At 37.8% G+C, this 14,099-nt stretch overlaps 1 protein-coding gene and 1 long non-coding RNA gene across 2 annotated transcripts in view; one reads left to right on the top strand and one right to left on the bottom strand.

Moving 5' to 3' along the window:
• The window catches only part of ADCY1 (adenylate cyclase 1), a 351,817-nt gene that overhangs the window by 46,663 nt on the left and 291,055 nt on the right, over positions 1-14,099 (bottom strand). Inside the window, exon 12 of the mRNA XM_036738252.1 lies at positions 5,161-5,250. Coding sequence (XP_036594147.1) covers positions 5,161-5,250 — 90 coding nt within the window. The remainder of the gene's footprint in view (positions 1-5,160; positions 5,251-14,099) is intronic.
• LOC118831095 overlaps positions 1-14,099 on the top strand; it is a 58,986-nt gene that overhangs the window by 36,059 nt on the left and 8,828 nt on the right. Inside the window, exon 2 of the long non-coding RNA XR_005009122.1 lies at positions 12,572-12,648. This is a non-coding gene — a long non-coding RNA (uncharacterized LOC118831095). The remainder of the gene's footprint in view (positions 1-12,571; positions 12,649-14,099) is intronic.

The following is a 14,099-nucleotide window of genomic DNA, read 5'->3' as shown; positions in this document are numbered from 1 at the left end:
TGTTTCATAGTTAGCAAATTTTTCTTAGAGAACATTCCTCCCTATTCTCCCCACCCCCAACACACACCCCAACATACATATAGAAATACACATTACACCATGCTGCCAGTCTCCTGCCTCTCTGAAACATGGATTGTCACCAGATACCCTTTCCACTCAGTGAAATCCATCTTACTGCTGGGACATACTTATAGCATAACATTCTAGCTAACTTCTTGTCATTTCTACATGAAAGCTATGATGGCAATTAGCTCTCCCACCCCATCTTTCCTCCAGAGGCTAAATAGGGCAGAATCGACTGCTTCTGTCTTACCTTGTTTATTGGAAAACCCACAGAGGTGATCTTTGAGAAGATTCACTATAAACAAAGTTTCATTATGTTTTGTTTCTTTATAAGGGGTTATTAAGAAAAAATGAAAAAGGACCAAATTGGTTAGACTCTGCTATGCTAAATCATGTTTACAAAGTTGGACAAAGTTGAATAATCTTGCTTATTATGTGTGTTTGTATATATATATATATATACATGTGTGTGTGGTGTGGGCAAGTCACTAAACCCCAATTGCCCTGCCTTCCCCCCTCAAAAAATATATGTGTGTATGCATACATATGTATATATTAATCTTCAGATGAAATAACTAAGTCCAGATTATTTGAACATATTTTTGAGGCATCATTTCAACGAAATGTCTTCACTTCACAAAACAAGAGTTATTTAGGACATAGTGAATACCCAATGCTTGCTGAATTGAATTTAGTTTACTCAGTTATTTGATTTCCCCAACACAGTGCTTTCCCCCCTCAGATTACTTTCTATCTACTCTGTGTATGTCTTGTATGTATCTATCTTTTTGCATCTATGTTTTCTTCCTTATTAGAAGGTAAGTTCCTTGGGAACAGGGAGTAACTTTTACCTTTCTTTGTATAACCAATGCTTGACATAGTATCTGAACCATAATAAACACTTAATAAATGCATTTTGGATGGCTAACACTCCAACTGTAATCTTGAGGATGGTTAATTTACCCAATTCTTCTATTAAATAATTTTGCCTCAGTTCCACCCCTTAATTCTTAAGATTTTCCTCCAAGAAAGACTATATCTTGTTCAGGTTCGCATACCCATTGTCACAATAACTTGCATGGTGCCTTCCATAGATAATACTTCAATAAATGTTGACTATTGGCTAGAACTGAAATTAATTACTTAATTTTAAAAGGAAAGGGCTAACACTTCTTATCATTTGAGTGGAAGGTCCCATAAACTAAAGGAGTCTTAAAAATGGATATTTAGCAGAAAAAATTCCACTTCTATAATAAAGTTGTCTCTCTTTTCTTGTTCTCATCCCCAACTCTTTCTTTAGATATATGTATGTGTGCACGTGTTTTATATATGTATACACACATACATATGTATGTATAGATGTATGTATACATATATGTGTCTATAATATTATATTTTACTGTTCTCTATGACTGGGGCCTTGACCAGGAATTCTGGGACCTGGGGACAAATTCAGTTTGAGGACAACGTGGTACACAAAGGATTTTTTTCCCCTAGCCAAGTGCTGTTATAACTACAGAAAGGATTGCCAATCTCAAGTGCTGTTATAACTAGAGAAAGGATTGCCAATCTCTTGAATATTCTGGCCCCAGCTCTTGAAACATGGCCAACCCCTAGGAAGATATTGGTTTAGGGTGCATTTGGGGGGTGGGGGTTGGTACTTCCCAGAAGAGGAGCAGAAACCTGAAAGACAAAACCCGGATGGTGTGGTGACCACAGAGGACTCTGAGGCATGGGGTGGAAGACTTCCATGGGGAAGAAGTGAATTTCCTAGTCACCTTACCCTCCTTATTGCTCCATCCATAACCCTGCTGTCCCATGGGCCAAGAAGAATGGAAATAATGTCACTTGAGGCCATGCCAATATAATGTAAAGATAATGGGTTGAAAATTTTAAAAGGTAATTAGTTAACTGGTTCTTTTGCCTTCAAAAAGCCAAAAAAGATGTTTTCATAGTATGGCAATGTAATACAGTTGAAATAACATTGGAATTCAACTCACTGAAAATCAGAGTTTGAATCCTGGCTTGGACATTTATTTCCTAGATAAGTCACTTAATCACTCTGAAACTCTGTTTCGTTACATGTATTACCTCATAGGGTCATTGTAAGGAAAGCATTCTGGAGACCTTGAGGTACTGTACATATTTTTTTCACTTAATACACCTCTTTTAGACTTCTTGCAGATAGAGTTTTTTGCCTACCCCATTGATACTCTTTGAGAACGTACAAGTCTAAATCAATTTTTAAAAATATGACCGACGTGTTCCCAACCTTTATATTTCTTTGCTGTCAAGTTAATCCAATTTTAGAACAAGAAAAAGGGATATACATAAAGAATGAACTGCAATAATGCTGGTGATAGGGGACCAAGTATGACACCCACCATACAGGTTTTCTGTATTATAATAAGTCCTAAAGACTCGCTATGCACATCCACATATGCTTAGGGACAGGGTCAGTATAACTGAAACTATGCCATTAAAAAACCACTTTGAAGTAGGGATTAATATTTTATTAAAGCTTTAACATAAAATGTAATTTCCAGACATCTGCCAGTGAAAGAATCTCAGATTTTAATTTGCTTTTATTTTCATTATTTACTTACATAGAGGAATTCAAAGATATTTGACAGGATTTAGGCAAATTGAAGGTTGTTGTGAGGCAGGTGACAACAAAGAAAATGAACAAAACATTTGAAAACTGCTGAATCTGTGGAATGGAAATATGCCTTGCTTACAGACACGGAGAGAGCAAAACGAATTTGAAATAAACACTGTGACTTTTACCTAACCTTGCAAGTTTTGGAGACTTTCATTATTCTGGAACTCTACAAAGAATCCAGAATCTGAAGTTGACTCCACACTGATCTAGGCAGGTTATAGAATTTGTGGCTGGCATGTAGCAGTACGATCACACCTGTACTACCAACAAAATTTATAGCCTTGAAAAACAAAAACAAAACCCAAGTATTTATATAGTACCTACTAGGGACCAGGCAGTGGGCTAAGTGCTTTACAAACATTATCTTATTTGATCTCACAATAATCCTGGGAGGAAGGTATACTGTTATCTCTAATTTATAGCTGAGACAGTCAGGTTAAGTGACTTGCCCAGTGCAATACAGTATCTGAGGTCACGTTTGAACTCAAGTCTTTCTCACTATGCAGTTTACATCAGTGGGGAGCAGTAATGTTATTTTGACAGGACCATGAAGATGTTTCCATGGCAAAATGTTAACTGTATACATACTCTTAATTGTAGAACTAAAAAAGACCACCAAGATCTCCTTACTTCTGCATTTTTTAGATGAGGAAACTGAGGCTTAAAGACACTGAATGATTTGCCCATGGTCATAAAACTAATTAGTGGCAGAGCCAGGATTAGGACTTCTGATTATATGGTGCCCCATTTTACTATACAACAGCTGCTTCTAATTATAAAAAACTGGGCATGCATATCCTTTGGAATTCTTTAGAGAGAATTAAAATTATGACCTAAGAAGTGATGCCTAAAAGCCAGCGAACATACAGCCACATCATCTACTGCTACAAAGACAAGGCTCCTTCCACCACAGTTGGATGGTGCAGTGGATAAAACACTGACCTTGGTGTCAGGAAGATTTGAATTCAAAATCAGCTTTAGACTCTTATTAGTTGTTTGATCCTGGGCAATTCATTAATTTCTGCTTGCTTTAGTTTCCTTAGCTGTGACATGGGGATTATAATAGCACTTAACTCCCAGCTCAAATGAAATATTATTCATAAAGAGCTAAGTATATAGCAGATACTTAACAAATGCCTATTCTCTTCCTCTCTTCCCCTTTCCTGCATGCATATGTAACTCTAGTTGGCTTCAGGAGTCAGGGTTAGAGCAGCATTTGTGTTTTAAATACATACATATAATTATACACAAACACACACACACACACACACACACACACACATGCGCACATGCGCGCAATCCTCAATACAGAAAGAAGAAAGTGAAACCCCTGCCAACATTCGATTTGCCCCCAGAATTAAAATGAGGAGAATATTCTTCCCATCTCCCTATTCACTGCTACGTCATGGTGTGATGGAGTAATGATGCTGAGAACAAGAATAGTAGCTAACTTCTACCTCATAGGGTGGTTACAAACCTTAAAGTGTTGTACAAAGCTATGATTAGCCCTATTTTACAGATGGAAAAAAAAAAAAACCTGAGGCTGAGGGATTATGACTTGCCCAGAGTCACACAGCTAGTATACATCTAAGGCAAAATATGCACTCAGATTTTCTTACTCTCAGTTCAGACACAAAACCTACCTAGCTGGCTTGTGTTCTACTTCTATTCCTAGTGATGTCCTTCGGGTTGTCAAAGTGCTTTTTAAACCATCAGATATTAACATATGTTAAGGATATTTTAGCCTTGAGTATCTTTTTATTGTAACTCTTTGAAAGTTGGTCATCTAAGTATGATTTTGATGGCAAGCCTTCCTGAACATTGATCAGGGCTGTTCCTTTCCTTAGCTCTGCTGAACTTAGAATTTATAGTTAGTACATGCACATTGGAGAAAGATTTGTTGTTGCTCGGTCATGTCCTACTCTCTGTGACACCATTTGGGTTTTCTTGTCAAAGACATTAAAGTGGCTTGCCATTTCCTTCTCTAGTTCATTTTACAGATGAGGAATTGAGGCAAACAGGGTTAAGTGCCTTGCCCAGGGTCACATACCTAGGAAATGTCTGAGGGTAGATTTGAATTCATGAACATGATAAGTCTTCTTGGTTCCAAGACCGGTGCTTTGAAAGATACTTACTCCTAAAAAATATTCTAGAAATGGATTTAGGCCTACATGGGTATGTACAGTATTATTTAGGGAGTCAAAAGACAGAGATTACAAGTTTTTGTTTCTTAAGGAGTGAACATATGTTTAAGAAAATAAGGCCTTAGGAGTTTGCATCTTTCTGTCTATTAAAACTATGTTCAACTTGCAAATTGGGCTCTATAGTGGTCTGACTAGAGGCCACTAGACTTGAAGAGTTAGTGAAAATGTGTAGTTCTATTTATAACAATATTGCTAAAATTCTGCCTTTGCATTACAAAGTTAAATACTTACCACGCATCCTTGAGCCACAGAGTAAAGCAAAAGTACGATGAAAACACATAAAACAGTACGAATTTGAATTGTCAGGCACCCTGGAAAACACTAAAGAAAACAAAAACATTATTAATCTTAACAAACATTCTTTTAATAACATTTTAAAATATTCTATAAATGAACACATAGAAGGAAGCCATCATTTCACATCTTTCTACCTAGTCTCTCCCCCATTATGTAACTTACAACTTTCTGAGTTATATTCTTGTATCCTCTGTTTCCAAGGACATACTATTGAAAACAACAGTGTGATACCTTGGAAAGAACAACCATGGAGATGAAGAAACAGAATCCAAATTCTAGGTCATCCATGTTCTACCTATGTGACCTTGGAAAATATGTTTCATTAATATTTTTGTCTTTACATTTTGCCTCTATCATTCCTCCCTGTACCACCATTCCCTTTTTCTTGCGACAAGAAAACAATTAAACAAATACATTTGTTATTAAAAAAAAATTATTTGATAGTGTCTGCGATATTCTGTATTAGTAGTCCCCTGACTTTCTTCTGTGATCAATACTCTTCTCCAGGATATTTATCATTTGTCTTTTAAACTCAAAACTCAACTTCCTTTTGGTGATCTTTTTATTAACACTGTTGTTATTTTGCATATTATTGTCTTGGTTCTGCTTGTTTTCCTTTGTATCAGATCGTATCCATCTTCTAATGATTCCCTATCATTTCTTATGGCAAAAAAGTCCATTCTATTGTAAAATGAGGCTCAAAGTCCATTTACATAGGTCTCTCCTCATTCATGTACACTGATTACTCAATGATCTGCAACTGTGTGAGGGGTAGAGTTGGCAAGAGCTTGGAAGAAGAGAGATTCTTGGTTTCTGACTTCCACTTTAAAGAGAAAAGAGACATGCTACTAGATTCTTTTCAAGGGAGAAGGATCTGAGGGGAGAAAAAGACTCTGGGAAGAAGCCATTATCTATAGCAGCAGACACTTCATTCATGTCTCTGTCACCAGTTGGGAGCAAATGAATCTACCCAATGTAGAAGTCTATATGGCTATGAGGTCTTAGAAGGCATGAACAAAGGCTAGGAAAGGAATGAAGGCCATCTTGGTCTCTTCCACAAAATGGAGACCCCAAGAAGAAACCACAATGGGAGAAAGAGATGGGTCTTACAGAGGAATATTCCAAGTCGGAAGACACAGGGAGGGATCTATACTCTAGGTTGCTGAGGGAAATTCCAGGTTGAGACAGAGGCAGAAGCATGGTTTTAAAGTCTGAAAGAAAGAGCAAGGCCAAGGGGTGAAAATACAGCATAGTTTGTTTTGTTTTGTTTCAGCCATTCCTTAATGTGCTCCAGCTTTATGTACAATTCTTTGTTCCTATAAAAAGTGCTGCTATGAATATTTTGTTAGATTGTTCGGTCACTTAGCCACTTCTGACTCTTTATGACCCTGTGGACCATAAGATGCCAGTCAAATACTGTCCATGGGATTTTCTTGGCAAAGATACTGGAATAATTTGCCATTTACTTCTCCAGTGGATCACCATTTGTTAAATCATTCCTTTATTTCTGACTTTGATTTCCTTGGCCAACTCCATCAGTTTACACATAAGAAAACTTAGTTTCAAAAAAGTGGTGTGACTTGGCCATGTCATACAGGCGGGCAGCATCAGAGGCAAGATTCAACCTAATTTCTCCATCTCTAAGTGTAATTTTTTTTCACTACAAGGCAGAGGTTTTTGATGCAGAAATGAAAAATTGCTTTTATCCCTTATCTGGGGCAAGGGAAAACAGATCCCAATCAGCAACAGAAGCTTTAGAATTCTTAACCAGATGTCTGTAGACTTGTTTTTAAGGCATCTTTTGAAAATTGTATTTCAGCATAATTAGTTTCCTTTATAATCCTATTTTACATTATGCATTTTAAAATAATGTTTTGAGAAGAGGTCCATAGGCTTCATCAGAATGCCAAATCTCCCTCCCTCCCTCTCTCTCTCTCTCTCTCTCTCTGTCTCTCTCTCACACACACACACACACACACACACACACACACACACAGAGTTTAAGAACACTTGTTTTACATAGAAAATCCAAGGATGAGTACTGGGGAGAAAGGAATTAGAGTAAGACAAATTATCAAATGCTGATATTTTTAAATATATGTGCCTGGTCTTAACTAAACCTTCTCAAACCTTCTGCCTTTTATGTGTGCCTTTCAACCTACAGAAACGAGAGTTTAGAGATGAGGGGAGAAAAAAATTATCATCTTTTGGAAGTTAAAAGGAGATTCTACTTGAAAAATAATTCAAAAGTACATTTAGATTATTATTTTTACTCCTGTATTTTAAAACTCAATTGCTTTTTTTTTTCCTTTTAGTGATAATTAGTGGTTTGTTTGGGGGAATTATGGGGAAGGACATACTGAGAAACATGAGTGATATAAAAACAAATATATTAATTTTAAAACATTAAAATTGCTTTAGTTAATGTTTTCAAACTGTCCCTTTTTTGTTTTAGATCAATCCTAGTTTCTCATATTTCAAATCAAACATTAGTAATTTTCTTTTTAAGTGAATACTAATAATTTCTCAGGAACTTCTGAAGCTTCTTCTTTGTGTAAAATTACATGAAATTGTTGTGCTTTCCTCTTAGGTTTGTTCTGCATAGCTAAAGTCATCAGAGACTAGTTTAATTTTTTTTATCTTCATGAGGCCTACTTTGAAGTATGTTGACTCTGGGGCCAAAGGCCTGGTTATCAGGCTACAGATCTTGTTGGTAAAGAGTTGTATTTCTAAAAATACTCATTTGAAAGATCAATCTATACAGTTGAGCACAACAGAAAAAGAATCTTAGAAGAAAGAATGATGCCTTTATAATATCAATTATTACGAACCTATTATACAGTACATGGCCCAAAGTGCTAAACTCAGTGACAGGTCTTGAAATAATCTAGTTTGGCTGAAACAGGGTAGACGCATACAAGAACAGCGAGGCATTTGATATAGTTTGAAAGGCAATGGAGAGCCATTACAAGTTTTGGACAGTGAAGTGACGTTATCAGAGCTGTGCTTGAGGAAGATTAATGTGACATCTGTATCTAGTATGGACTGGTAGGAGGAGAGGCTAGAGCTAGAAAGATCAGTTAGAAGGCTATTACAACAGTTTAGAGGAGAGATGCTGGAGATCAGAAACAGGGAAATGGCGAGAGGAATGGAAAAGAGGAATAAATGCCGCTATAAGAATCAAGAAATATTGAGGATGGAGAATTTATAGGATTTGGTGACTGAAAAGAATTGAAGCAATGGATAGGGAAGAGTTTAAAAATTCCTGATGTTCAGACCTTGGATGTCTAGAATAAAATTGGTAAGCCTAACAGAAATAGGCTATGCAGGAAGAATATCTAGTTTTGGGGAAAAGATGAATTCACTTCTGGACACACTGAGTTTGAGGTACAATGCTATCCAGGTGGAGAAGACAAAGAGACAGGTGTAAATGTTGGCCTAGACCTTGGGAAGGATGAAGGCAGGATTTCTGACACTATCTAGCTGGACTGTTTATCAAGTTTTTATTTATATTCTGAGAGAAACTGGGTATATAGGGAGGTATATCACTGAAACCCAAGTGTGGTTTAGTTGAAGAAGAAAATCTCCATATTCAGTTTTGCAAAATTTTAACCCCTTAGTTACCCCATAAAATTCCTTTTGAGAAATCCCAACCTTGTTTCAGAACTAAGGAGATATTTGTGGAGTGGGGGGGGGGGAGATGTAGGGGATCTTAGAAACTGGCTATGATTCAGACAAAAATTAAGGATAGGGAGAGAAGCAGCTGGGCAACTAAGCAGTACAATGGATTGAGGACCAGGCCTGGAGTCAGGACGACCTGATTTCAAATCCAGCCTCAGACACTTTTTAACTGTGTGACCCTGGGCAAATTATTCAACCCTATTTGCTTCAGTTTCCTCATGTGTAAAATGAGCTGGAGAAGAACATGGCAAACCACTCCAGCATCTTTCCCAAGAAAACCCCAAGTGGGCTTACAGAAAGTTGGACACAACTGAAATGACTGAACAGCAGAGAAGCAGCTAAGTGGTGCAGTGGATAGAGTCTTGCGCCTGGAGTCAAGAAGACTCATCTTTGTGAGTTCAAATCTGGCCTCAGACACTTACTAGCTGGGCAAGTCACTTAACCCTGTTTGTCTCAGTTTCTTCATCTGTAAAATGAGCTGGAGAAGGAAATGGCAAACCATTCCAATATCTTTGTCAAGATAATCCTAAACAGGGTCGCAGAGAGTCAGACACAACTGAAAAATGAGTGAACTGAAAAGAACCACAAGGTCAAAAGTAATTGCTGATATCCTCTCCCTTACAATGACTTTGAATCCACAATTGGGATACTATGGTATAGACAAACTCCCCTGACATGTGATGAGGCAGCATATTTTGTATTTCTTGTTTGTGAAGACAGGAACCTAGTAAATGCTTGATGATTTATGATTCATTGATCAACATATTCCCTTAGAATATATTGGGCCACAATTAAGATTTTTCTTCTTAAAAACTATATTTTCAGCAAAAATTTTCAACCAAGATGTGCATCTTACAGTTTTAATGATTATGCTTTCTAAAAACATTCCTAGCCTAAGAAACAACATGAAAATGGAGGTAACTATCTTTGAGCACTCTCAAAATACAGGCAAGCTAGGCAATGCAGTGGTCTGGAACATTAGACTTGGAGTCAGGTAGACCTGAGTTCAAATTCTGCCCCTGATATTTATTATCTGTGTGACTCAGTGTAGTTTCCCCATCTGTGAAATGGGATAATAAATAATAGTACTTATTTTAGAGGGTTGCTGTGAAAATCAAATGAGATAATACATGAAAAGTTCTTTGTAATCTTTAAAGGACTTTATAAGTGCTAGTTATTATTATTATTAATATTAAAGTTCATAAGATTTAAAACAGGAAGTGTCCTTAGAGACAGTCTGTTTCAGCCTTTTCATTTTTATGATTGAGTTAACTGAAGCCCAGGAAGGATAAGTGACTTCTTGCCCAAATTCACAGTAAGTAGCAAAGCTGAAATCTGAACCTGGAGGCTTTGATTATACAGATCACCCTTTCCACTATCCTGTGACATATAATACGAGGTTGTTATTATTATTCTTAATTGCCTATTTGGATCTGTTTGTATAACACATACAACACCAAGACACTTTTATCATAAAAGGAAGCAGAGTACGCTGCCGTGGAGGAATGGGACAGCTTTCTCTAGGATGTACAAAAAGAAAATCCCCCAGAACATGACCCACAATTACCTAAAAATTGACACAGTAGGTTGCTGGGAATATGCTTCTAAGCATATTCTCAACAAAGGGAGAAATGACATTACCACTGTTCTTAAAAGTTTCTGAAATAATGGCACGTCAGCATCTCAGCGTTTGAAACGGAGAGGAAATGGCATTTAAAAGGTGCTGGAAGTGTTAAGAAGAGGATGTCAACAGTGTGACAAGCATGATCAAGTATAATTGGGGAAACAGTTTAAATCTTAGAACAAAACACCTGCTTTTTATAGAACAAAGGCTATGGTACAAGGCTCTAGGGGTATTTCAGCTGAGTAGAGGGCGGAGCAAGAAAGGATCATTCTTTGACAAGGGAATCAATTTCATCACTCTGCACACTCTAAGGGCGATGCCAGTTTCAGTGAAATGTACCTGAGAACGTAGCTCCTTTTTTGTCCGTGATTCATTTGTGAAAGCCAGATGGAACAGATTAATTTCATATAAGCAGAGAACGAAACAATCTTTAAAACCTTATCTGGTTTTCATCAGTCTGTTTGATTAGGAAAAGGAACTAGGTGCCTTCCTGTTGCATCTCCACAATATCTTGGTCGCAATAGCCAAGTTGGGTGGTGAAGGGATGGGACCCACACGTGTAAGAGCAGAATTGATACAGGCAGATTTTGTAAGTTACAAATATCCCACGGTGCTGAAAGAACTCGAAGGTGTGACCTCAGAGATACTGCCAATAATACTTAGTGCTTTACACAAAATAGATTTTTAGTCAATGTTTGTTTTGACGCAGCAAACCATCAGTGAAGTTGCCATGTTTTTCTATTTCTATTCCCAATGCTTAGCACAGCGAATGGCATGTAATAAGTACTTAATGAATGTTTTTTTTTCTTTCATTTGCTTGTTTCTTCATTCATTAGAGAAATATTAGGAGAGAAGCCAGAGGTGATATGGTAGGCAAGAATGGGGAACCTGTGGCTTTGAGGCCACATGTGGCCCTTTAAGTCCTTAAGTGCAGCCCTTCGACTGAATCCAAACTTCACAGAACAAATCCCCTTAACAAAAGGATTTGTTCTGCAAAACTTGGACTCAGGCAAAAAGGCTGAACCCAAGGACCTAGGTCTACATGTGGCCTTGGGGCTGCAGGTTCCCCACCCCTGGGTGGAAAGCATGTTATATTTGAAGGGAAAGGAGCTGGGTTCAAATCCCAGTTCTGCTTGTGTGAATTTGGGGAAGTGGTTTATCCTTTCTGGCATTATGTTTGTTTCCTTACTTAAAATATAAGGTACTAGAGGACTTCTGACATCCCATTCATATATATATATATATACACACACATATATATATGTATATATTCAATGTAGATGTTCAAATGATAACAGATGGCATATGAACTTTTTGAAAAGAATGAGATGGTCACTATGAATCGACTTGAGTTCATTGAGAACAATTCATGTAAAATCTCAACCTTTGTGACCACAGCTTGAGACAATGTGGAATTATACAAAATATCAGACCAGGAATCAGGCAGTTCTAGGCTCGGCTCTGCTCTGACCTACCTGTGAGCAAGTTATTTAACCTTAGTAATTCTCATTTTCCTGACCTGCAACATAATGAGACTTGACTACGATTATCTCCATACGCCTTTCCATCTCTAAAAATTTATGACTTTGTGACTTGGTCCTGGATTAATTTGATTGGGAAATTTCTCAGCATGTATATCTTTAGACAAGCAATATAGTCCATGTGGTTGAAATGACTCTTTAATATCTTCAAAGAGTGAAGCACACAGGGCTCCCATATACCACACACTTCTAGTGTCACAGTTGGAGTACGAAATCTAAAGACTTGGCCAAGTTAGGCTTTCGCTTCTGAAAAGAACTACAAATATTTGTACATGGCTATCAAAATAGAGAGGAAGACCTCCAGTATATTAGGTGACTCCTGTATTGGCAATCAAAATGGGTTTGAGTGACATGTTTGTGACGTCAGAGGCTTTTAGACCATGTGGGTTTAAGTTGCATTTTTGTGACTATTTTAGGTCATGTGGGTGAGTCACATGTGTGACTCACCTTTGACCCTGAACAAGATATATAAAACCAGGGGTTTGCTTTATTTTTTCAGAGCTCTGAGCTGCAGCAGTAGTGACGCATGACCCTGACCCAGCCATTGTCGTGCTCCCTGGATGAACTCAGATGTTGGTAACTACGAATTGTATTTGGTCTGTTTGTAATTTGATTGTATTTGCTCTGAAACTCAGGCTGCTGGCTTTTTCCCCTGAACTAAGTGAATGATATTTGTATATTGGATTAAAGTAAGATTGTTAACCCCTTAATGTTTCTTTCCTTAATAAAGCAGATCAAAAGAACCTGGGCTTTTGCAGCATTCTGTGTGCTAATTGTTGTTGGTTTTACACCCCCACAGCAGCTGCTAGCTGGATTGTTGAAACAAATGGCATAGTTGGCAGGATCTGCATTTTAAAAGGAAAGAATGGCATTTTGGGGGGTACTGGGGTGGTTGAATTCTTCCCAGTTTTTGGATTGCTCTTTGTACTTGGGGTGGCTATGGTTCTATGGAGCCCCAGGAGCAAGAAAAGCCTGAAGGAAAACAGGCTGGTGGAAGTGGGGCCCAGAGCAGGAGATAATCCCTCCTTCTCTCTCCCCACAGAACTAGCACTCCAGAAGAGACAGGCTGGAGCAAAGGCTGTGGGATAAAAAGCCCACGCATGGAGGAGTGTCAGATGGCTGGAGCAAGGGCTTGAGCTGATAAGCCTGGCTCCGGAGAACTGTGCTAAAAGGGTGGATATTTTGAGATCATATTGTATTCGGAGTTTTAAAACAGGAGCAGAGAACAGCCTTGCTACAGACTTGAGAGGAAAATCAGAGAATGGCCTTCATGCAGATTTGGCAAGAGGAGCTGGTGAGGAGAAAGAAGAAGTGGTGGTGGCAGCAGCAGCAGCAAAAGTGGTGGCAGCAGCAGCAGAAACAGAGTTGTTGAAACAACTCCTTTGTGAAGAATTAGGGAGCAACATGGATAAGAAATGCTCAGGGAAAGAAGAAATTGCTAGGTTGTGATGTACACTGAGAAAAGGGAGGGGTCACACTGATGAAATCCCAGATCTATTGGGCTAATGGAATATCAAAGACTAGTTGTCCTGAATGTCTCTGGGTTTAAAGGACTTCATATTCCACTATATTTTAAATGTACTATCAGGTGACTCAAAAATCCCATGAAAGCTTGACCTCTTGATGCCACATTTAGAGCTTTGTTTTGTAAATGATCCTCTCCCAAGGTAAATTGTTTTGGATTGTTCAGTGGGGTGCAGCTATTATCAGGATTTATTGTTGCTTATTCCAAAGGTATTTCGGTATTTTTGTGTCTAATTTATCAAGTATTCTGAGAATGCCTATTAATCCTCTTCTTCCTTTTGATGGGAATATATTAATCTTAGGGTTGGGGAGCATATTTTATTAACATTGTATGGATTTTTGTTAGGATTCTTTGCAAATCTGCCTTGGCTTTTTCTACAGTTCCTAATGTGCACATAAAGACTGTTATTATTTTTATCATTATTATTACTCATATAATTCACTGCATACATTCTAATCATATACCATAATCAGAAAAGTAGTTGGGTCATGCAGTGAAATTA

The sequence above is a fragment of the Trichosurus vulpecula genome, chromosome 9 (genome assembly GCF_011100635.1).
Source record: "Trichosurus vulpecula isolate mTriVul1 chromosome 9, mTriVul1.pri, whole genome shotgun sequence".
Taxonomy (NCBI): Eukaryota; Metazoa; Chordata; class Mammalia; order Diprotodontia; family Phalangeridae; genus Trichosurus; species Trichosurus vulpecula.
Note: the sequence above shows the minus strand (reverse complement) of the source record. Positions and strands in the feature narration are given on the sequence as shown.